The sequence below is a fragment of the Eretmochelys imbricata genome, chromosome 2, assembly GCF_965152235.1.
Source record: "Eretmochelys imbricata isolate rEreImb1 chromosome 2, rEreImb1.hap1, whole genome shotgun sequence".
Taxonomy (NCBI): Eukaryota; Metazoa; Chordata; order Testudines; family Cheloniidae; genus Eretmochelys; species Eretmochelys imbricata.
The window spans coordinates 234,413,723-234,439,926 of NC_135573.1; the positions used below are offsets into that span (position 1 = coordinate 234,413,723).

The window sequence follows — 26,204 nt, forward strand, 5'->3', positions numbered from 1 at the left end:
TCCTGTTTCGAGCAGGGGGTTGGACTAGATGACCTTCTGGGGTCCCTTCCAACCCTGATATTCTATGATTCTAAGTCCAGTATCAGATGCTCCAGTATCTTGCTCAGGATCCATGTCAGACAACAGGCCTACAACCACACAGGTCATTCCATTTACCTTTTTAAAATATTGGCACAAAAACATTAGCTGTCTTTCAGAACTTCCACAGTTTTCCAACAGTTATTGAAAATCAACGTTAATGGTCCAGTGAGCTCCCACGCCAGCTCTTTTAAAACTCTTGGATGACAGTTATCTGGACCTGCTGATTTAAAAATTCCTAACATTAGTAGCCTCTGTTCAACATCCTCCAGAGATACTAGTGGAATGGAAAGAGTCCACTTCAAAAGTTATTTCTCCTCCCTTGGTATCCTGCTGTTAATTGATTTATCTCATTAGACTGATCTAACACTTGGTAAAGCAACCCACATCCTTTCATGTATTTATACCCGCTCCTGTACCTTTTACTTCATACATCTGATGAAGTGGGTTCTAGCCCACGAAAGCTTATGCCCAAATAAATTTGTTAGTCTCTCAGGTGCCACAAGGACTCCTCGTTTTTTTTTTCTGATACAGACTAACACGGCTACCACTGAAACCTATCATATGATATGACAACATCAGCTATTTGCCCCCAAATTTCCTAACATTGTATAGATTTACCTATTCCAGTGCATTTTATTTTCTTTATAAAAACTATCAAAGAATGGACAACTGCAGCCCAACTCACACTTAATAATAAAACATACCTAGGCAAAAGTAGTGTACTGATGGAGCAATACCTCAAATAAATTGTCCAAACTTACAATATATGGGACTTACACAACAAAAGTGTACGCTCATTATAGGGCATCAAGTACTGGCTGGGACAAGTTATCCATCTACAAAACATGATGGTGAAAACAGATATACTGGTGCCCGAGTTCATTAAGACACTACCACCATCTTTTCTGTATTGCATTTCTTAAAAATGCTTTAGTTACTTTTCAATTTTAAAAGAATAGTTATTATAGGTGTTTTCAGTGTATTTGAAACCACTCTATTCTATACATGGGCCCAAACACCTTAGGAAGGGAGGTTGGGGAGAGCGGTGTTAAAACTATTATTTTTATTCAAGGGGTAAATGGGGAAGACTATTTTTTTAAGTTAAAAGTACCTGGTCATAAGAAACTGTCAAATATGTCAGATCATACGTGCAGGCCAGCATTTAAAACAGCAGTTGGGATTGCTGGGTTCTACGAACGGCTCTGTTGCTGACTCCTCCACTGCAGGAGAACATACCACCACACAAGCACAATATAGATGGGTTTTGGGAGATTAAATGGATCATTGAAAAGCATTTTGAGATCCCCAGATGAAAGGTGTTTTAGAAATTCAGCAAAAGTAGTATTACTGCAATTACTTTACTTTATAAAGAAATCAGGGGCAGGAAACTAGGAAAGGAATCAAAATGGGTGCAAGGGGGAAAATGAGCCAGAATTAATTAGCCACCACAACAGAAACAAGTCAACCATAGCTGTGATGTAACAAAAGATCAAAAATATTTTTGTTTAACATCATAAAGTAAAAAAAGTGTACAGACAAATAGGTCATAAAGGGATCATGCAAAAACTCAAAGATAAATATTTGATAAAACGCTCCTAAAAATCAGGCAAACTGACTTACAATCCCGCTTTGGAACTTGTGTAACAGTGGCTGGCATCAATGAACAGCAGAATACATTTTAAGGGAAAGAATAATGAGTAACAGCTAGACAGAGTAAATACTGAAAAAATACAAATAAAATAAGGATGATGATTCAGATGCCAAAAACTTGGAATCCTACTGAAGCATGTTTTATTAACCACTTACGTACACACTTAACAGCATTCTGGTTTGGAATCACTTGGGCAGACGTGCATTTAATTACAGTTTGCTATGGCCAAGGGTTTTTTTTAGTGAAAAGAATTTAGCTGAACAGACAGGAGAGACCTGAACTAGAGACCAAAAACATTGAACATATTTTTGACTCCTATTAACCTTCTGGACTACCAATGTTCTGTATCTGTAAACAAAGAAAATAAAGGAAGCTATTGTACATTTGGCCAAGTTTCTCTAAATTATACACAACTACAGTACCACATATATTGGTAATGGACTTAAATGATGCCACTTCCTGGGAGACTGACACATTATCAGTCTTAATATATTAAAAATACTGGCATGCCTTTGACAGAAAGATTGAAATTTTACAAGTAATTTGCTGCTTATTGTATACATGAAAGAAATGCACTCAAGAACAGGGCAGGTAAAAATTGATCTTCTTATAAGAATTGGGCTTTATTTACACCCGATTTTTAAATTAAATACCTTTTTCTTTTTGAAAATCTAATTAAAATTAAATTTGAAATTATGAAATTAAATTTGAAATTAAATCCTAACGTTACTATCATCTACTCAAAAATTTACATTAAACAAAAATAATATTCATGTAGTACAGGGTTGCTGCTGAAGTTTTAAAGAAAGTCAAACCGCTAAACTGGTGGAAATCACTCCCTGTCTAACCATCTGATGCCAGAATTTGTTGAAGTGTTCATCAGGCTTTTGACCGTAGTAGACTCTTTTGCAGGTGTTGAAAATATTTTCTTAATATCAGGTTATTTAACTAGTTCAGTTCCTCATTCATTCAGCGCTTGAGAAACCATCTGGGATTGCAAAAGCAGGAAATGCTCGAGATAAAGCTTGAGAAACTGATTAGGATAAAAACGAGGTGGGAGGATGAGATCTACTGGTTTTAAAATCTTGAAGGACATGGTGACCAGGAACAATTAGTTCAATTGACTAACTACTGATAGCACTTCTTTGTTTTATAAATCAGTTTTAAATGCAGATCATGTTTTGATAAGCTTATTTTTTCCTCTTATGTATTCTGAACATATAAGGTAGCTTTATTTAACCAATAAAAATGTAAAAGGCTGTTTCTGTGCATTTTCAATTAAATTCCAATTTCCATCCAAATGCAGCTGGATACAAATCACAAGTAAAAAAAATCAATTATCTAGTATATAAAAAAATCATTCACCATTTAACACAATACACACTATACAAATTAAGAATCTGAATAAAATTATGTTAAGCTATATACTTGTTTAAATAAACATGTGCAGATATAGTGCATATATGCCAAATTATACCAACCAATAAGAATCAACTTATTGGTTGGTATAATTCTTAGGAAAATTACTAAAGAGGACAAATGGAAAGCAAGATTAAAATAGGTTATTTAAAGCAAGGTATCTTTCTTACTGATTCAAATCAGTTATTAAACCACCTTCCTCAAGAGGCCAATTTTATGAAAGGAATACTTTTAAGAGGCATGCTATAGCTGAACATCCCTACGTGTAGCAAGAAACTGGAAGGCATTAGTCTGAAGGAAAGTTTGGTTGGATTTCTGTGAAGGATGCAAAACAGTAAGATGCGATCCCACAGAGTACCCTGAAAACAACCCATTCTCCCTGCCTGCTGGCTAATAGTACTTTGCTCCTGGTCAAATCCTCCCCCATCTTCACCAAAATCTAAACAAGTCATCTAGAACAACTGGATCATGTTTATTTTGTTTTAGGAACAGAAAAGTAACAATAATAAAAGGAGCAAAATCTGTCTATTTAAAACGTCAACTCTACATAACATCAGCAAGTTTTTATTCCCTAGGCATTTAAGTCTGGATAATACACCTAGATAGTCTGGAACCCAGTTCCACTGTACTAACAAGATCAGTATTTTATACCTAGTGGATACCAGTGTACATACTTCTGCAGATAAAGCCCTGAGGAAGCAGTTTGCCAATACCAGGATAAAATTTTACACAAAATCAATATTCTTCTCTCTTCCACCGTATAGTAAATAGAAAATCCCTTAGATTTTCCAAGTAACTTTTACTCAAAAAACTTAAAAAATGCTTAACCAATTATATTCAGAATATAACAAGGGAACTCTTCATCCATTGAAATATAGTCACCATTGGGGCCAAATGTAGCAACACCACACAATGGTTTAAAACAGAAGTGAAGAATACTGTACCCACCTACAACTTCAAGGGTTGACAGAATGTTAATTATTCAAGGCACATTATTAGTAACTAATACCGCTCTATTCTTTTAAAAAGTGCCATTTGATCTTTAATGAACACAAGTAGCTGGAGCCTCAGTAAAAAATCATCTCCAAAAGACTGCATTTAAAGCAGCATATGGATTCCTAGTATCATGCGTAATAATTAGGTGACTCAAGGGTGTACCCCTACTGAATCAATAGCATCACTTCCTTATGTTCTTTGGAGGTCTCACATCCAAGAGACAGCTGCATAGCTTATGAAAACCTCACAGGATCACACGGTGTTGAGACAGCAGACAAAAAAAAAACCTATCAACTCTTTCTTGTATCTTGCAGAGAGCCATTACCAAAATTAAATACCTCTGTCATAATTGAAAGCTCCTTTGGATTTTAATCTTCATACCTGTTTAAAATCTGGAAGTAAGCCACATTTGTCACAAGTTCTTGGGAAATCTTTTTTGTTTAAATTAAACCCAACCCTTTTTACACAATCTTTTATTGTAATGTGGCATTATTTGCCTGTTACAGTATGACATTTAAATTGTATGTGGTTAGAGAATTCTTAACCACTCAAACAAGATATATATAATCTATGCATGAAACCATACAGAACCTCTTAATATACCTAAGTCAGACTTCATGTAAAACTTGCATATGTGACAAACTAAGACCTTTAACAGTGGAAGAGCACTAAGCTTTTGAGATACAAAATATACTCCCCCCCGCACACAATAAATGTTTATTGGTTACATGCCTTGCTGTCTTATGCTAATGCACTAAGAAGAAACGTGGGCTTGTGTAATAATTAATGGTGAGGATGTACCAAATCAAACAAACAACTTATATGCTTTCTACACCAACTTGACAGTATAAAAAACCACCTGTCCATTCACAGAGAAAGTTCCTCTGTTAAAGCTAAAGAAGAAAATAATATGCATTCTCTGAGAGACCTTTGCCCTCCAATACACAAAAATTCTCTTCACTATTTCATGTTAGATATCATGAAGTGACTCCCAGCTTGGTTGGGAAGTTTACCTATTAGTTCTAGACAAAAACGGTTGCCATGGACCCATGACCCAAGAGGGCTGCATAACAATACATCTGATACTCCCTTGCATCACTCAACCTTTCAAGCAATGTCAATTAATTAATCTTCACCTAAATTAACCTGGGAAGCGAAGCTTGATATTTACTACATGGAAAATACTGTGCATGTTTACATTCAAGATGATGCAGCCAGATGCAAATCAGCATGTGTGGGAAAAGGTCTGCAGAGCCTAGGTTTCCAATGGATTAAAGAATAAGCATAACTACCACAACTCAGATGATATGGTGATGAGTGCAACTTAACCTGAATACAACAGAAACACATCTCACCCTTGATACTGAAATGTCCTCTTCTCTGTAACTCGCTCTGTGCCTTCTCATCTACCCAGAACACTGCAAAGCTCTTTACTTGATGCTTCTTAAGTCCCTTGTGGGCGTCCTTTTCCCTTCCACACCAACGTCATGCTTCTTATTCTCACCTTCTTGGCTCTGTACAACTCTGTCCCCATTTATGTCTCTGCCCATGACAATCTTCATGACCTTCCATTCATCCTGCTCTTACTCAATCCTATTAATTGTTCCCTGCTTGCAGATTTGCACCATCTTTTGTTCCACCGCTTACACCTGGAACAGCTCCTCCCTCCCCAAGTCCTGGCAATGAACAGCTTCCCCCTACTTATAAATCAAATCCCTTAAGACCAGGTTTTTTTCACAAATCGTTATTACAATTATCCTCACCCATATCACCACACCACTAATCATTTTCTAAGAAAGACTAACGGTCCTTGGGGCAGCAACCTTATATTTTACAGTGTTTTGAAAAGCATTATAAGCACTGATTCTGCTGAATTATTTCTAATGAATAAAAAGTGATCACATGCACAATGCTCCACTACAAATAAGATCAGATCAGATCAGATCGTGGAGTAAAAACCAGAAAAAGGTATATAATTTTGGGAGTTGTGGAAGAAATTGAAGAAAATTCTAGAGAAACATTTTGAATCACAATGGGTTTTCCTAGACATACTATACAGCACACAACGAATGAAATATTTTTCCTCTTCTGAAAAATACTCCAGTGTTTACCATCCTAAATGTCTATTTGGTTAAGTAGTGTTGGAAAAGATCCACACAGAGGGAAGGTTTAAATGACTTCTAATTAGCCACCTGAATGTTGTTCTCTTGATTTAAACCCTATAAATTAGAGACAAAGTAGTAAAACAATATACTTTATACATATTACACTGATACAATTAATCTGTTTAGCTCACCTATAAATGGAATGGATGCCAAGGAATCACCAGGTGGGCTGGAACCTGATGCTTTCCTTTCTTCAATTCTTTTTATATGCACCTCTCTACGTGCATCATTAGGTAACCAACAGGTAGTGTCTGAGACAGCCTCCTGGTCATTTACTGCTAGGATATAGGATTGTTGTCTCAAAGGCTGTGGAGTCTGGTGACCAGAAGGAGATTTTTCCCGGAAGACAACTGTTTCTGTGTCATTTTCCGGAACATCTGGTTGCTGAATTTCAGGCTCTTGTGCATTTTCCCTTTCAAAATGTTGAATTTTTTGTCTAAAGGAAACATCTAAGTTATCAGAGGTAGCTGAGCTCTCGCTCATCTGTTGGACAAGTCTGGCAGAAGCTGCAGTTGAAGTGAGGGGTTGGATGCTCTTGCCAATTTCTGTTTCGTGGTCTGGGGCATCTTCTCCTCGGATCCTTGATTGCTGATTTAACAGATCACTCTGATGCAAGTGATTTACTGCTCTTTGGTCTTTGGCCACAATATCCAGGCTCTGATTAATGGGAAGTGAAGATTCTTCTGCATAGGGAACAGAGGTCTTCAAAGAGTTACTTTTAGAACTTCTGTCTGTCACAAGAGACAGTCTCTCTTGTGAGGTGGTTGTAGGCTTTGAAATGCCACCAGCTATTTGAAAATCCCTAGTCGGCTGCAGTGTTTTTACATCTGATGGAACTTTCTGGAACTGAGAAGCAGACACAGAGGCTCTATTGCTTTTTCGCCTGTCTGAATTATAAGCACCTGGAGCCACAGAAAAATGGGGACCTCGAAGGGACATATGAAATGCGTGCTGTCTAGATCTTTCATAAATACCTCGCCGATCATCTTGCTCAGTAAATCCAGTCCACTTGTAAGTCTTTTTTCTGTCTTCATTTGAATCTGCAACAAGATTCTCAGCACAAAAATTTTCTGTTTCACCCTGCTTGCCAAGGTAATCCCACGACTGAGTTCTGTGGCTCCTAGAACTAACAGATGGCGAAGTTAATGCATCTTGTGAAGCACTTCTTGGCCACTCTTTCATCAACACAGGATCTTCAAGTCTTTCCTGGGACACGCTCCGTTGTCGGATCTGAACAGACTGTGGAACCCTATCATGAGAGGTGCTTCTGCGTCGTACCTGTGAAATAGTGCGATTTGGCACCACATAATCAGTTGCGTTTTGAGAGGCCGCTCTCAAACTATCCAATCTTTCCTGTATTGTTCGGCAGCCGTACATGTGCAAACGTCTGTTATCAATGTACTCTTTGTAGGTTTTGTAGTTTTTCCAGTCTATGTGCTGGTGGGAGTTTGGAGAAGTATAGTGATTAGTAGAGGTTGGGGGAGAACCTGCAGGTGGTCTAGTGCTTGAGATCCCTTCCGGGTGTCCTCCATAATTTCCAGATTTACTTGTCATTCCAGTGGGATCTACTGGCCTTGTAAGTGGAGTCTGAGGAAGTACAACGGCAGTGGACACTGAAGATGGTGGTGATGTGGTCCATGCTTTTGTTTTTAAAGTGGTTTGATCCTTTAAGCCATACCTCACTTCCTCCGTCCTGTGTGATGGACCAGCATGATTGGTTCTACACGATGGCAAATCTACAGCCTTCTCAGAAGGCACAACAACAGTCCTTATGGTTTCATTGCAAACACACACAGCTGTATTTGATTTTGCAATGTCTGTTGCTGATGGAGGCACTTGTATTTCCATTCTATAGGCCCTGTCTGGTTGCATCAATGTTCGTACTGGTCTAGTGGCTTGCTGCTTGCCCAATGAAGAGTCAGAAGGCGGTATGTCTACAGACTGTGCCATGACACAAGCTGTGGATGTTAGTCGAGGATAACATATCGGTGGTGGTTCAGGAATGTTGTGAGCATTGCCACTATAGGCTTCATTGCCTTTCAGGTAGGCATCTTGGGAATATGCCTGTGGATGGACGATTTAAAAAAGTGTTAATTCACAGAAAACAGAGATGGAAAGATCACCACACTGAGTCCATTCTCCTGCAACGGCAGGATAAAGTCCCTAGAGAGAAGACAGCTTGGATATTAAATTCATACTACACTTGATCTTAAATAACAGCACAGTTTAAAAATGTATAAAAATAGTACATTTCTTCCCTTAATGCTTCCTTGCTGTTTGGAAATGTAACATGTGAAGTCACTACAGAAAAGAAAAAAACAAAAAACTCACTTTAGAAACCAAATGAATTACAAATTTCTAAAAATCAATGCAGGTAGATGAGACATTTCCCAAGATTTGTGAGCACAAACTAAAGGATTAATCCCCACCACCACCCAATTTCCTCCAACCATACTACTTCAAATATTCCTCCCTTTTAAGCCTCTTGATGCTGAGAGCCAGGATTTCACAGCAATCGACAGGTTAAATGACTGCATAATCAATTTAACCAGCACTAGAATATTCTCTGTTGTCTTGCCATTTAAAAGATTGTATACAAATGCTATCTACTTCTTCCTGTAATATAGATTCTCATATGTAAAAGGCACTGTTGCTAAATGTAAAATGAATAAATTAGAGTGACTGATAACATCTTTGTTGCCAGCCAACACCCACCACCCTTTAAACAATCTTACATGTTATAGAAGACATTCAATAAATGACACTATTATAAAATTAGTTGCTTAAATTGACAGATATAAATTTGAAAATACATGCGTACCTACTATTGTCTATACACCATTACCGTAAAATGCAAACTAAAATTTCGAATTAATTTGCTGTGTATGTTTAATAATTCACATCTTACCTTGTGTTTAAGAGCCTGACTCCTAAGAAAAATGGTTAGATTACATTTTGCACGTTTCATCAGTCTCCCTTTTGCATCAAGAGACATTTCTGTAATCATTGCAAAACCAACAGCATATACACAAAATCAAAGTCAAATAACACTTAAAAACTACTACGTTATTTTAAAACTTTAGCATTACTTGGTTTAATTAAAATGTGATGAAATAGAGAGCTGACAATTCCAATCTTGCCAATACAGCAAATGACTAAAATGATTTCCCAGATCTTTTATACAGTTTAGGTGTGGTATCATATTACAGCATTTCCTGCTCAAATCATAACATGCTCAATTCAGACAATCAACATGACTTGTCTTAGCATTAGACAGGTTGTAAAAGCCATAGTGCAGCCATAAACATAAGACTGAGAGCAAAGTACTGAGGGGGAGGGCGAGGCACTTAAAACACTGCTGCAAAAAACATTATGTTGAGCATTAGTTAAGTGCAGAATATTAAAGCAAACTGAAAAGAAATCAACCGAGTAACACAGGCATACTCTACAAATTAACAGGGTTATACGCTATGAAGGGAATTTAGCTGATCAGCATATCGAGCTCATTTCCAGCATCTCGCAGGTTTTAATATTCTGGCTTCTTATAAATCTTAAGAAAAACATGCCTTACAAAAATCTGAGAAATTGCTACTGTGTACATTTCTTACCAGTGCTGTGACATCCTTTGTAAACTGCAGCTGGCAGAAAATAGGAAAATATAGTAAAAGCTGCTTACAGATGTAAAGACAGAATTATGTTGTCATACTGATTCTGGATACAGCAAGCTAAAAATACATCTAATACCAATTTCTCTGGAAGGTACCAACAGAGGTAAAGGGCAGTGGAGTATAAAAAAATAACTTCAGGTTCTTTGTGGACATGTCCATCTCCTGCTTCTTGCATTTATTCTCTACCCGCTCCGGAAAGCAAAATACATTTGTGCCATGTTGTCTTGGTGCATCTTTACTGCTGCATGCAGAGTGCTCTGGTTATGTGTAACAAGGCTTCCCTTCCACTAGAGCAACATTACTGTCTCATCTCCCCTGAGCTGCTACCATCCCTGCTTCCAGATGACGAAATGAGGTCTTCATTATGCATTTGAAACAGTGCACCCCTTCCCCACATGTATCTGAACATAACCACAAGCTGTCAGCTGACTGCAGCTGCTTTCACACTATATATCTGAAATTAGAGGGATGATTCTGCAGAAACATCCTCCCCATGTGATTGGTTTCATTTTTTTCCACCCCTCACAAAACAGGAACAAGCTGTGTTTCCATTACATGTTGCACCCTAATAGTTTTTTTATCTATATGTTTTTCCCTATAGCAGAATATAAAAACTATTTTTATTCTTTTATATAAGTGGATATATGTGATCTTGACAGGCTCCCAATAAAATTTAAAAAGAAATGAGAAGGAAGGAAAGACACCCAGAAACATGCAAATGAAATAACAGACTATTATCATGCAAAATAATTAAGACCAGGCAGAATTTTGCCCGTTTGTAAGGCAAAAAACCAAAATAGTTCTCCTTCCTGGACTAAGCTAATGTTAACGTTCTCCATCAGACTTAAGTTATAAACTGTGTTGGAGTTTGCATCTTTGTAAAATATGTCCACCATCAACAATGCTTCATGAACTTTGAAGAAAAAAAAATGCTAAGATCTAAACTGACAAGATCTGGAGATGCCTCAAACTACAAGAGACTGGAAATGTAATAATTATGTACTGACAGAAACCTGGATGTTGAACTATTAACATGCTTCAGAAGATAACTAACTGTCTGACGATGCTCAAAATAGGGCTGATACTTTTTTTAAACATATTATGTACACAAAGGTATATGCATTTATGATCACAGCTGCTTAATATCTGTACAGAGCAGGCTCACTATTGTGAAGAAACGAGAGTTGGTTAAAAAGGGCTCTGAGGGATAGGGAGAATTCCCTAATGAGCTAATTCAGTCCAAGCTTCATTTTCAGTGGAGAAAAAACAGAGTGAGGAGTTTCCACACTTGTATTAATTAAATCCTTCCTTTTATAATCCCAGTTACGGGCCTGCACAGAAATACTGTAACATTTAAGGAAGTGAAAGCACTGAGTTTTATTACTGTCCCAATAATACTATAAGCGGAGGAAATGAATGATGAGATACTGGTAATATTATTATTTAGTCTGAAAAATTTTAACAGCTTTAATCAGCCAGTCAATGATGAATTTTAAAAATAGGTTCAAGAATCTTACGTGCATCAATATACATTTTCTGGCATTCATATCTCTATTTGCATACAGTTGAAAATATATTGGGGGGAAATTTGCATATTCTTTTCAGTCTTTTAGTTCCTCTTAATAGTTTAATATGTGAAAGACTAATATAGTGTCTCAAACCTGTTGCACTAAAAGATGTGTTTACAAAAATTAGCCACTGTGGTTTGGCTTAAATTACAGTAGTGACCTTTTGATTTTTTAAAAGCGCTACCCCATTTAAGGCCCTGATGACAAGAGTTGCCAAACACATAGGAATGCATTGAGAGTTTTGGAAGCACAGCACTCACAAAATTTCTCTTTTTAATGATCCAAAAGAACTGCATCTTTGTATACATTCCTACTTCCCATAAAAATATGATTCAGTTCTATGAAAGCATGCTGTAGAACTATAATTATACTTTCCCTGTAAATCTGTTGCTCTGCTTCAGCTAGGGTGACCAGATGTCCTGATTTTACAGGGACAGTCCCAACACTTGGGGCTTTGTGTTATATAGGCGCCTGACATCCCGCACCCCCATCCCGATTTTTCACACTTGCTGTCTGGTCACCCTAACTTCAGAGGTTCTCAAACTGTGGGTCGGGACTCCAAAGTGGGTCGCAACCCCATTTTAATGGGGTCGCCAGGGCTGGCTTAGACTTGCTGGGGCCCAGGGTCAAAGTCTGAGCCCTACCATGCAGGGCTGAAGCCCAAGTGCTTCAGTCCTGGGCAGTGGGGATCAGGTTACAGGCCCCCTGTGTGGGGCTGAAGCCCTTGGGCTTTGGTCCCCCCACACCCGAGGTAATGGGACTTGGGCAGTCTCAGGCTTCGGTCCCTCCTCCTGGGGTCATGTAGTAATTTTTTTGTGGGGGGAGGGCGGGGGGGGGTGTCCAAAAGAGGGTTGCGGTGCAATGAACTTTGAGAAACCGTGCTCTACTTATAAGATAAAGGGAAATGCAGCCATTATTTAGAAGAAAACCCTGTTTTTAATCAAGTTGAGTAAGAATAATCTACATCATAAAAAACACTATAATTCTATCCCTCTCCCTCATCCTCTGCCTGTTTTTGTTTGTATATTTGTATGCAAAACTTTTCAGCAAAGAGACTATTTGTACAGCACCTAATACAATGGATCTCTAATAAGAAAATTTCATCCTATTTTAAGTAAATAAATGTTTTATCAACTCATATTACACTAAATAATGAACATAAGATGTTCATTCATTTTTGTAATTTTCACTACTTTTTTATGCCATTTGGCACTAGTACTACTAAAATGCAAAGCCAGTTTTTCTTTTTCTTTCCAGGGTTATTACCTGAAACCACCACACTTGGTCAAATTTTAATTAAAAACACACAGTTCCATTTCAGAAACATCTAAAACAACATGCTGGGATAAGCGATTTCGAAGATCATCATGGTAAACTTTGTAACCTGAGAATTTGCGCCCATTGGCCCCAATCCACAGACACATTTGAGCACATACTTAACTTTAAGCACATAAAAAGTCTGAATTATTTCAATGGGACCACCTGCACACTTTAAGATAAGCACATGTTTAAGTACTTTGCTTGTTCAGGTACCCCCTTGGAGAACTGAGCCATTGGCATGGCTTCTTCCCTCCCCAGCCAGTTGCATTTTCTTAAGATTTCATTTCTTTACTAATCCATTTAATTGTGCTCTTGCCTATTCCTGCCCTTCACTATTCTGCATGAACAGGGGAGCACTAGATCAGACAGTTCTCTTTTAAAAGAGGGATGCATCTTGTCACTCATCTTGCAGCATCACTGTTTAGTTTATTTGTGCCAAGATCACATTTGTGCCAAGAATACAACTCAACGGGGTTCATTTAAATGAAAAAGCCCCAACATATTACTGATGTTTTCATAGGATATTAAATGTCTCTTTAAATTGGTCATTATGTGATGGAAATGATATTTTCTAAATATCATTCCTTAATGCCATAAAACAGGATTTACTGAGCAGGTTAATACTATATATTTCTATCCTCTTCATCTCCCTATTCCTTGGGCATAATACCTGCAACATCTCCCATCCCCAACTGTTTACTGGTAAAGCTTTACATTAACTTCTGTGGGCAATAAATGTTTGCTTTAATTCAAAAGCTAAAAGCCTCAATTAACCAAACACCCCAAGCGTACAGTCAAAATACAACTTCTGTTGAAATATACTTGATTACAAAATATTTCATAGTTTGAAAGGATAATAAAATGTCATGGAAGATCAATATGGACCCATTAGTTTGAGGGAAGCTACATGATTCAGGTAATTAGTAAAGGGACACACACTTTCAGCACCAGGTGGGTAGTGACTGAAGACCAGTTACGATCCAATAATAGCTAGATGTCTATATGAAATAAATTGACAGATTAGGTTCACTTCCTTGTGGACTTGTCTGCACCACAAAAAACACCATCGCAGTTTGAAATTATTGATTTCTTTGTTGGCCCTCTCTCAAGGACATTGACAGTCTCCAGGGTCATCTGATACCCTAGTGCTCCTCTTCCACAACCCCAAAATTTTCCTTAGATTTGACGCTGTTACTGTAGCTACAGCCTCAGTAAAAGCAGGTTGGAGAAGTGGAAATCTTCCCTCAGTTTCACATAACCAATGTATTCTTGGGTTTTTGTTTTTTTTTTAAAAGTCTCCTTCCTCTGAAGCATCACAGATAGAAACAGCTGGTAATGGAACACTGGACAGTGCATTCTAAAGCTCTGAGGTGGCACCAAGCATTCTCTCTCTGGTGCTTAGCTGACTGGTTCTTGCTCACATGCCCAGGGTCTAAATCACCGTATGTGGTATTGTGAAGGAATTTCCCACAGGTCAGATTGGCAGAGACACCTTGGGATTTTTTTTCCCCGCACCTTCCTCTGCATCACAGCATGCAGGTGACTTGCTAGTATTATCTGGGTCTCTCTAATTAATGCCCTGGCATTGATGCACCTTGATCCTGCCTACTCTCTGCCCACAGCACGTTACAGTTTAACCTCCTATGGGCTGTAATTTTGGTTGTTGGGTTTAGTTGCGGGAACTGGGTGGCACTGGTGGCCAGTGATATAAAGGAGGTCAGACTAGATTACCTCCATTTTGGCCTTAAACTCTACGACTAGGAGAGTAACAGGTGGGAGTCGGCCCACCACCAGCAGAAGAGAAAGCAGCAGAAGAATTGTTATTTTGGGGAGTCCTTATTCCCACCCCTTGTTGACAATCAGGAAGTGAGTGCCAGTTCATTAAAAGAGAAATCTGATCTCAAAACATGAGAGAATTAAAAAGAAAAAAGGGTATGTTCAAGGGACTTTGAATTTTGAAAGCTGTTTTGGGGCTGAGAGCAATACTTTATTTCTTCTTGGTATAATTAAGTATGTAAAGCTAGATGTACATTTTTAAGATCTGGATACATTCAGCTGGCAATTACTTGGTTTTCTCCTTCCCAGACTACATACAGGACCATTTGGAACAATAGTTAGCTTGACAAAAGAAGCACCTCTGCTCACCATGACCCATGTCCGAAATACCAAAATTCAAATTCAAAATCCCTCAATTTTCAGTTTCGGGAAGGATTAAATTGCACGTCATCAGAACATAAGAACGGCCATACTGTGTCAGACCAATGGTCCATCTAGCCCAGTATCCTGTCTTTGGACAGTGGTCAATGCCAGGTGCTTCAGAAGGAATGAACAGAACAGGCAGTCATCAAGTGATACATCAGCTGTTGTCAACTCCCAGCTTTTAGCAGTCATAGGTTAGGGATGCCCAGACCATGAGGTTGCAACCCTAAGCATTAACGGACCTGTCATCCATGAATTTACCTAATTCTTTTTTGCACCCCATTGTACTTTTGGCCTTCACAACATCCCCAGGCAATGAGTTCCACAGGTTGACAGTGTTGTGTGAAGTAGTACTTCCTTACGTTTGTTTTAAACCTGCTGCCTAGTGGGTGTGAAATTATGTGAACGAATAAATAACATCTCCTCCAAATATTCATAATTTTATAGACCTCTGTCATGTCCTCCATCATGGTGTGGGCATCCCATACATTTATATAGTGGCATTATGATATTTTCTGGCTTATCTGTCCCTTTCCTAATGGTTCCCAACATGGTTAGCTTTTTGACCACCACTGCACATTGAGCAGATTTTTTCAGAGAACCATTCACAATGATTCCACAATCTCTTTCTTGAGTGGTAACAGCTACTTTAGATCCATCATTTTGTATGTATAGTTGGGATTGTTTTCTCCAATGTGCATTACTCTGCATTTATCAACACTGAATTTCATCATCCAGTCACCCAGTTTTGAGAGATCCCTTCATAACTCTTCGCAGTCTAGTTTGGACTTAACTCTCTTGAGTAATTTTATATAGTCTGTAAATTTTGCCATCTCACTGTTTACCCTTTTGTCCAGATCATTTATAAATATGTTGAACAGCACTGGTCCCAGTACAGATCCCTGGGGGACACCACTATCTACCATTCTGGAAACTGACCATTTATTTGTATCCTTTTTTTAAATCTTTTAAACCAGTTACTGATCCATGAGAGGACCTTCCCTCTTCTCCCATGACAGCTTACTTTGCTTAAGAATCTTTGGTGAGGCACAGTGTCTAATGCTTTCTGAAAGTCCACATCCTTTAATTTAAAAAAGAAAACAAGATTAACCCACATTACAAATAAATAAATTGCTCTTCTCTCAAAAAGTACAATGCAGTCAGTTTTGTGAGGAACAGCAAATTGTAACATGCTGCCATTTATTTCAAATGCTCAAATACATTGCCATTGATGGGACACCAAATGAAAAATAGCTTAATGATCTTTTCCTGAATCCAACCTCAGTGGTTTTATTTAAACATAAAGTAGAATACCCTTCTGACAAAGTTACAGTCAGTAGCTCTTGGACACTTCAAAGGTGACATCTACAAGTTGCCAAAATAATCCACAAGGACGCATTTATGTTCCCTTTTGGGCTAGTTTCCAAGAGGAGATGACTGTTTTGAATCTTTCAAAGTAAGGTAGTTGGAGGTGTGATGCAACCAAAATAGATGACCTTTTGAGTTCTGCAGCTGATGATGGAATCTCTAGAGAATGAAAAATGGGAGTCCCTAAACTCTCTCAAGCCCCGGTAAGGAGTGAAACTTTCACTGTGAAGAAAGAAAAGGAGTACTTGTGGCACCTTAGAGACTAACTAGAGAGAGCATGCTCTGTGTGTATAAAAAGGTCTTCTACACTTTCCACAGTATGCATCCGATGAAGTGAGCTGTAGCTCACAAAAGCTTATGCTCAAATAAATTGGTTAGTCTCTAAGATGCCACAAGTACTCCTTTTCTTTTTGCGAATACAGACTAACACAGCTGTTACTCTGAAACTGTGAAGAAAGTCTGAGAATCTGGGTAACAGTTAAAAGGGCTGGATTACATGAGACATCTATGTCTAAGCATGAAGTGTTTGTCTTCTGCTATTACTGCATTTAGAGTCAATTTAGGGTAGTATTTGTGGCTCTGTTTGTGCTATTATGTTTAAATCAATATTGTGCTCTTTATATATTAGTGTTCCAGCACAGAAGGGGAAAACTAATAATGGAACTAAAGCACCATGGGAGTGGTGAAGCAATTTATAAACTGTACACATCTCATCAAAAGGAGGGCTAACCGTGTTAGAGGAGTAAACGGATGGAACCAGCATGAGAACAACACACACAAAACTTAACTGCCACTAACTTTCCTGAAGGTATCCTCATAAAACAGAATGATTAGCCCCTTTAAGAAAAAGCCACTGCCATTAAGTATCACTGGATTTAAAAGTTAACATATTACTGTTTCCCTGGAAGATATTTAGATTACATCCAATCAAATTTTTTTTTTACACTTCTATCATTCAAAAAAAAGCTGAATGGGTCATCCAGGAAACTGAGGTTTTATTTTATTTTTTAAAGAAAAGGGTAGAAGTCCTTGCATCTCTTTACATGAGAAATGTTGGGAGTGCTACAGCCATAACACCCAAAATACATGAAGAGTGCCTCATGACAGAAAATAACTACCCATGGTTGAGAAATGATACACACAGACAGGAAGATGGCTGCTACAATAAGATTTTAAAGGCTGGAGAGAATATAATATGGAGATCCTTAGGGCTCCAAGATGGATACAAGCCTGCCACCACCTTCCCTCCCACAGAAAAAATAAAACATGGTCTTTGGGGGAAAAAAGTGCCAATTCGGCAGTTATACAACACCATACAAAACTGGTCAATTCTGGGAAAAAGTCCAGATCTATGGGAAGAGAGTACGTCTGTGTCTTTTGGCAATAAGTGCAGATTTCAGAGTCAACTCTCTGGGAGCAGCAGCTCTTGAAAAATGCAGCAGCTGCAGCCATGTATGGAGCTTTCCTTTTAAAAAGGAATTTCACAGTAAGACTATTACATGTATTAACACCTAGACCCTCCCATACCCACCTTTTTCCGGCAAGCTAAGTGCAAAAGGTTGTATATTTTTTCCAACAGTCTACTTTCTGCTCTTGCTAGAAAATTATCTCCAGTGTTATACACAATAGCTTCCAACCATAGCTGTTTGAGGGCAACATTAAATGAGTTTAAATATTTCATTCCGTAACAAGGCAGAATGATGAGTTATGTAAAAAAACTCAATGGGCCATCTAAACTCTGTTTGACTCCATTGACATCACTTTGAATGTACGGTGTTAAATTATATACATCTTTATAAATATAGCTTTGTTTCACAGTGCACTTGATTGATTATTGTTACATCAGTTGAAAGTTACAAATTATTCTAAAAAGCTTCTTTTAGTAAAGAAAATAGCAACACACAATTGTGCTTCTGTCCTTTAAACTTTTAGGGTAAGGAAAAATAGATTTCTGATTACATGGAGTATCGCTAAACTCTGATATTTCATGCCAGATACTCACTCACTGAATAGCTTTTCTGTTCTAGCCTCAGTTCAGCATCTGTCTTGCCTAGAATCTGCTCTAAAATTCAATGCAACTGTACAAGATTCCTGTTTCTAGATATTTTAACAATGCTCCATCCTAGTTTTCAAAAGATTTAATTCCTTCCTCTTAATAAAATAATTGTCAATTGTGCCAATTGCTGAAACTGAATATCATGGTTAGGGACACTGCTACGGGACAAAGTGAGATGCATACCTGGGCAATTTTTATGGGCAAAGGGCTGAAGGGGCCCAGATCTGGCAGCACCTCCATCAGAGGCTTTGTTCTGATCCCACTTCCTCTAGATGCTGCTGAGTTGTTACACAGAAGCCACCAGCCAGAACTACAGCTGGCTTCATTGCTGCTTTCAGGGAAGCGGATTTCTCCCTGTACAGTTACATATCCTCTTCCGGTCTTTGCTAGGCCTTCCTCCCCTCCAATGCCCACAGAAGCACCTCTATTTGGGCCTCTGGTTCTCCTCTTTATCTATCCAACAGAACAGCTCCTTTTTAGAGACATGTAATAGTTTGCAATATTTTTGTCATCTTTGTATAATTACACGTTTTTCATTGTTGTGACACTTGTCCACTTAAATAAAATTCAGTCAGACTTGTGCGCCTAATTCCTTTAGATGCCACTGAAAATCCCACATATAGGCTATTTTAAAAAAAGAATTAATTGTATTTAAGGAATGCATTGTTATATTTTATTCCGCAGACTTTTGCTATATATTTTCTTTTCAACATGTTGCAGTCTTCCTCTGGAGGAAATTAACTGTTAAATTAACTTAGCTCCAAAATTAAGTGGCCTGTATGGGAGAGCAACTTTTGACTGCTACTCTCTGTTCCAGTATATTGTGTAAGAATGATTTACTGTGCTGCATGTGAACAGGTACCTGAAGCCTATTGCAAGGATGAAGAGCTGAGGTTGCAAGTGAAACCTCAACATTGTCACTTCCTGACTGTTTAGTGCTCAACTTTGCAACCTTGCTATTCTCTATATGTACTTTTTTTTAAAAAATAGAATTTCCTAGGATACTTTAGAAAACCCAAATACAAGAAAACGTCCCATCTATAAAATTAAAAAAAAATACAACCTTAAATTGAATCATCATATTTAATTAAAGAGGAGGCAACAGTATAATGAAGCTGTGGAACTATTTAGACAAAAAACACCTGTGCTATGCACACTGAGGTCCACAAGGGGGATATCTTCACTTGTATCCCATAGGAAGTTCACACGAGAACCCCTCTTCCACAAGCCTTATGAGCAGTGCATCTTATACTTTGTAAGATGTGAATAGGTGGCAGAACTTTTTATAAAGCCTTATCTCATTCACTACACATTTACCGTATTTTACACTACACAGGTAATTTGTTATTCATGCCTAAATTATATTTTTCCCTTTGCCTCATGTTTTTAAATCCTAAAAATACACACCAATAGTACTAAGTGTACAGAATGATTTTTCAAAGGCTCACAGCTAAATCCAAAAAAATAATGTTCCCTAGAACACTCAAAAGTTCTTTTCAATAAGAATTATTTCTATGCTACATTTTAGCTTTCTCACCAAGCAATTTTGATAGAGGGTTTTTTTAGTTACAAAAGATACTTGTTTATTTTTAAACAATGGGGCAAGACTTTTTTTTTGCTAAAACATGCCAAAAATAAATAAATTAGATCATCATGGGACCAATCTAGAAAATTACAATTCTGGAACAGTTAATAAATTTTAAGTGACTAAAAACAAGGATTAGAATGTGTCATATGCTCTATTTTCTATTTAATAAACTGTACAGAACGTAATTTACTAGGTTTCTCTTGCTTTAGCTATACCTTCTTTCCCATATCTAACCAAGGTTTATATTTTCCTTCTTTGTTTTCTGTATCTTTCTTTTTTCCCCTCCACCCCATAGAGTATATGCCCTTTTCTAGGTGTACATTACATGTTTTACCTCTTCTATGTTTTCAGTCTTTCCCAGTTCTTCCCCCAGAACAAAACACTCATACCTCTCCCTCACTTCTCTTTTCTAACAAATTCCGCCTCTCACCACTCTCCCACATATATTTTCATACTCAAATCACCTAACTCCTACCCATCTCACTTCCCTCATTCATAAGCCAGAAAGGTCTTCCAAAGCCAGAGGATTCTACCAGAAGACTAAACATAAGCATTTGCCCTCAATCTTTCCTTCAGTTATTAATTTTGATGCAGCCTGAAAAGAGCTACCAGCAACAGGCAAGGCTTTGGAAGCTGTCTGCAAACTAAGGCAAACAAATTTCAGCAATTTTCATTCAGTTCAAATTATAACCATGGAGACTAGAAATCTCGCCCCTCTTGAAATCAATGAGCTGATCAGGAATAATTTGACCAAAAAAAATTTTTTTTGAGACAATGCTAATTTGTCAAAACCAAATTTGTTCATGTGAAAGGGCTGGTTTTTTTTTTTTTTTTTTTTTGACAAATCTCATTTCAAAAACTTTAGGGGAAAAAAGTTTTGAAATTGTGGAAAGGTCCCATCTCAACTTTGTTTTTTAAATCAGATTTTTGGTTCAAAACAATTGTTTCAAAATTTAAGCTTGTAAAAGAACAGTCAAAATCAAAGAGAAATGTTTAAAATTATCAAAACATTTTGACTGACTCAAATAAATTGTTTTGGGATTGTCCGTTTGTAAAAGTTTGAGATTTTGAATTCTGTCCCGAATGGGAACAGTTTTTTAAAATCTTGAAAATTTTTGTAGGTTTCTGTGATGAGGTTCACCCCACGCTTGCCCTGAAGGGGCTAATGTAGATTGAGAAGAGTGCTAAATAACCCAGCAGGCCACAGCTAAGGGAAATCAGGTGGCTAAGCAATCTCAACTCAGTGAGGGAACCCAGCTGAGGAGGAACAAGCTGGGCCAGATTTACGAAGCTAGGAAATTGGCAGCATCGGAGTCTGCTGAGAAACAGGCTGCAGTCACTCCCTGTGAGAAGGGAGGAGTGTTTGGAGGCTGCAGAGGCAGGTAGCCTACACTTACTCCCTAGGAGGAGTGAGTTGGGAAAGCTGGCAAACCCAGAGAGGGGAAGTGCCAGATGGTAAGGAAAGGGCACGGGGAAAGGCACCAAGACCTTGAAGGGAATGGACCTTGGCTGCTGACTAGAGGGTCCCTGAGCCAGAACCCAGAGTTGAGGGCGGGCCCGGGCTCCCCTACTACCTGCTGAGGGAGTAGCACCATGAGAGAATGAAAGGGAAAACTGCCTAAGACTGCTGAGCAAAAACTTTGAAAGACTACCCCAGAAGGCGAAAATATATAGAAGTGACCTGGCCAGATGGCCAAGTGACAAAGAGGCTGTAGCTCATGGAGTGAGAGAGGGGCTGCAGCGTGGGAGAGAGAGATGGTTTGCAACCACAGGAAGGGGCGTCAACTTCATGAGCTATTCCTCGGAGTGACCAGGAGGTGGTGCCATCCTAGAAGTGAGCTGAGCACCCTGTCACAGATGGGAAAAACTGTTTCCTGTTCACTCCTAGTCAATGAAAGTTTTGTCATGGACTACATGAAGGCCAGACTTTCACCCTTAATTCCCTTTTTAAATAAGGAAAGCAAAACATGCCACAGAAACTGAACGCTTGCTTTGGAAATCTTCTTAATTGCTATTGGTGAATGGATTATTCAAAGTCCTGTTTTCATGAAATAAATTTAATGAAAAAAATATCTACATTCACACACTACTATGGACATTTCTGAAGACTTAAAACAATGTTTATAAAATAGTATTCAAACAACAGAAGAACAGTGATACATTATTCAAATACTTATCCCAGTAACCGTCATCGGCACACTGATGAGACTACCAAGCACCCTAATGTTTACCACAACCAACATTATTTTCAGAATATAATTAATCCATTCTTTCTTTTTACAGCTAGACAATGAACCTTTTATCAGCTTACCACCATCAACCATTAACTCTGAAGTTTCCTACAAAATAGACCTGTGTTTAATTACAAAAGTTTACAAGAGCTTCTGATGCAAGAAAACACTGCCACCTGAAGATCTGCATCATGGAATTTGTTAACTACCTCAGAGCAAAAAAAGTCAACTCAAACCCTTTGTGCGCACTAAAGAAAAATTTAGAGAATCTGTATTCAAATTCTGAGGTTGAACTTTACTTTTTATTTTAACCATAAAGGCTTATTTGCCACAACTTAAAGAAATAGGTTACTTAACATCATCAAATACAATTCTTAGAAGTTGGAAAGGCGATGCAGATTCTCAACTCAAAAAACCATTCAGAGATTGTCTCCCCATAGACAAAATGAAAGGAAGTTCCATTTTGTTCTGTTATTCTGAAGAAGACTATGCTCTAATCCCCAGAGTGCATTGCTCTGCGAAATGGGGAGGAAGGTCCTTCACTGAACCTGGGAGCTGGGACAAAAGAACATCTCTAAGAAACACAAAAAAAAATATCTAAATCGCTGATGTTATAGGAACCTAATTCAAAGAAGGCTGAAGTTACATCAACTAAACTTCCTGAAATTAATAACTAATCATTTTATTACTAACCTTCATTCAAGAGATTGTTTTCCCGCCACACACAGACATGTATATTAAAAATTAAAAAAAAAAAATTGTGAAGTACAAAAAGACCAACCCATTTCTGGCATAGCACAATCATTTTTTAGTATCTGCACAGAAATTCTTTCAACAAAGCTATAACATTATGTCCCACTGAAGTTTTCATTCAGATAAATTAAGGTCATAGTGGAAATATTTATCACGATCTGACGTTTCTGATTGGTTAGCAAACTCCTCCTACTAGCAGTTTCTTTCAGTAGCCCAGCCTGGTGCTCAGCGATAGCACAACAAGCTCAGCCTTGGAGCACTTGGAGAAATGGAAAAGGAAGCTTCTCTAGTAAGACCTCTGGTAAATGATGTCCAGTACTGACAGTCCTGGAGATCCAAGCCCTCTTTTATTGACCAAACAGAGGTAACATTGCCAATGGAAGGATAGAACAATCAGACCATAAACATGCTTCAACCCTGACGTGGAAGGAACTGACTTTAGGGGGCAAGAGGATATTTTAGACTCCATGGCCTAAGTAATTCTTGGCATCTCTGCTGAGCCTGCCAACATCCAATGGTATAGGTTCAAACTCTTGTCATGATGACTGCCTGGGAGATCTACAAAGGTAATGCTGCACACCTTAAGTGTCAGGGTGAGGAGAACAAGAAAAAGACAGACAGGGACCTAACATCTGAGCTGTGTTGATGGATTTGAAAAAAGCCTCGCTCTGCTCTCCTACCCTGACAGGACGGCTGGCCCAAGAGGTTTAGGAGATCACCGTAAAGACCTAGGGAATAACAGAGATTCTCAGATAGTCACACTGGGCTTCCAGAGAGAGCTAAACAAAAGTTCACATAATCCTTAACACTTGACAAAAAAAAATTCAAACTCAGAACACTAAATGGGCTGGGTTTGTGTGTCACACAAAGAAATCCGTCCAAGAATCAAGGTAACTTCCTACATTTTATAATCTATATTACACTTGTTGCCAGTCATGACCCTAGGCACCCTGTATTCACATCTTAGACACTGCTGCAATAATATCTGTACAAAATATGGTTTGGGAGGTATATGAAAGCTAACACGCTGGTTATTAATATTGTAAAGTGCATGTGTTAATGTTATATGAGAAGTTACGAATTCTCTCTGTATGATGTTATTATAGCATGTTTAAGACAAGACAGCCAAAGAAAAGTGGGTTTACCTCTATTTACATATTAACAGTAAACCAAGCTATCAAGCTAAACCAGTGAGGGTTATCCTGCTCCTGAACCTGAGACACAGAGATTTAAAGGTGGCTCCTGCACCCCAGAAACACACAGGAGACAATCCCCAGGAGACCTTTCTGATCTGTAAGACAAAGGCAATCCCTTTGGGAATATAAGAAACAGAGACTTCAAGTTTATCCTTCACTTTAAGGAAATCAAATTGGTTGGTTGCTTTATCTCCTTGATGGGTCCCAGCCACTAAAAAACTGGAAAGAAAACTTGGGTAAAAGAAATTATCTTGAACAAAGACTGTCTTGCTAGGCTAAGTTTTATACTTTCGGATGCATATTTTTCACTTTTACTTTCTTGTAACCATCCTTTATCTCTCACTTGGTACCATTTCTTAGTCCTTGCTCTTTTGTTAATAAACTTGTTTTATTTCTACTATCAACCAATTCAGTTCTGAGTTAGAAGGGAAGGTCATATTTACCCCAGTTAAATTAATAAGCCGAGATGTACCGACTCTAACAGAGCAGCAAACTTAATATCTTCTGCGAATGTACAGTGGTAGAGGATGTGCATTGCAGAGAAATGTCTGAGGCGCTCACGGATTTGTGCCAGGAAAGCATTGAGAAGTATGCTGGTGAGGAAGACAGACTGGTGTGGCCAGGAGCTGATACATGATCTAATCACCAGCAACTCTCACTCTTACTGAGGCAGAGAGGTAATAGTAGCTCACAGCTGTGGGCATCCCCAGCAGCATGTTACACAAGTCTTTGTTAATCACAGATATTTTTGATAATTGTATAAAAAAAGTTAACTGATAAATTGTTACAGAATACAGTGATCAGGGACATGGTTAGAAATTAAGCCTCAAGTAACTAAGAAAAATGGACACTAGCAGAACACTTATATCTGGGAGATTAAACACTTACTTAAATATTTTTTTTAATTTAAAAGAAAACTCTCAAATAGCAACAATGAAGTCAAATTTCATTACAATAGTGCAGGGTGTGTTACCACAAAGGGTTTTAAAATTGAAACATCATCTTTAACTAGTGCAAGATTTATATTATGCTATGAAGTATCCTCTGGTTTGAAACTTAGCATTCAACATTTCAGTTTAATGAAATCTTAATGTAACTTTATATTCGACAAATTTTGGAAAGATTTCATTTGTCCATTCTCGCACTAGCAAATGTAAAATGAAATTAAATGGACAACATGAGTTATGGATAGTATTTAAGTTACCTAAAACATTTTTTTTTTTAAAAAGTAAGTTGAATTCTGTAGGATGTGTCTGTGGTGTGAACCATCCATTCTTGTTATTTTGAGTGTCTCAGCTTGGCATCTGTTCACAGATGTCCAGTTTTTGCCCTATGTTGAGTTTAACTTAACAGCTGAACTCTTCATTGCACCTCTCCCCCATTTCCAACTTCTCTCTATTACTATGGACACTGCCACCATTCTCCGAGTCATCCAGGACATAACCTGGGCATCATATGCTCATTTAGGCCATTTTTAAATCTTGCCACTATTCCCACATAATCCCGAAAATCCATCTTTTTCTCTCAGTCCACAAAGCCAAAACTCCCATCCATATCCATCATCTAATGTCTTCACTATTGAAGTCTCCTCTTTCCTGGCCTTGACTACTGTAGCCTTACTCCCCACTCAAGTCTATTCAAAACACTGCTCCTAAAATGATCTTCTTGACTCGTTGCTCTGACCACATGAAGCACCCTTCAAATTTAGATTTCCTTATGGTGTGATGCCTACAAAAGCCCTGCTGCTGTCAATAGCTAAGTCTTTTCTGACCTTTTGCCTTTTCCTAATCCCTAGTTAACACAAACTCCAATACACATAGTTTACAAGGCTGTGCCAATTCTTCACCAGGCTCATTCACATGTGTTTTACCCACAGCTCTTGGGTGTTCAGACTGTAAGCCCTCTGGGACAGGGATCAACGCCTCTGTTTAACAGTCCCCAGCAC

At 38.2% G+C, this 26,204-nt stretch overlaps 1 protein-coding gene across 4 annotated transcripts in view; it reads right to left on the reverse strand.

The window, feature by feature from the left end:
• The window catches only part of ARHGAP21 (Rho GTPase activating protein 21), a 192,782-nt gene that overhangs the window by 41,012 nt on the left and 125,566 nt on the right, over positions 1–26,204 (reverse strand). For all 4 annotated transcript variants that reach the window (XM_077808217.1, XM_077808216.1, XM_077808214.1 and 1 more), the window contains one exon: positions 6,444–8,376. In XM_077808217.1, the coding sequence (XP_077664343.1) occupies positions 6,444–8,376 (1,933 nt within the window). The remainder of the gene's footprint in view (positions 1–6,443; positions 8,377–26,204) is intronic.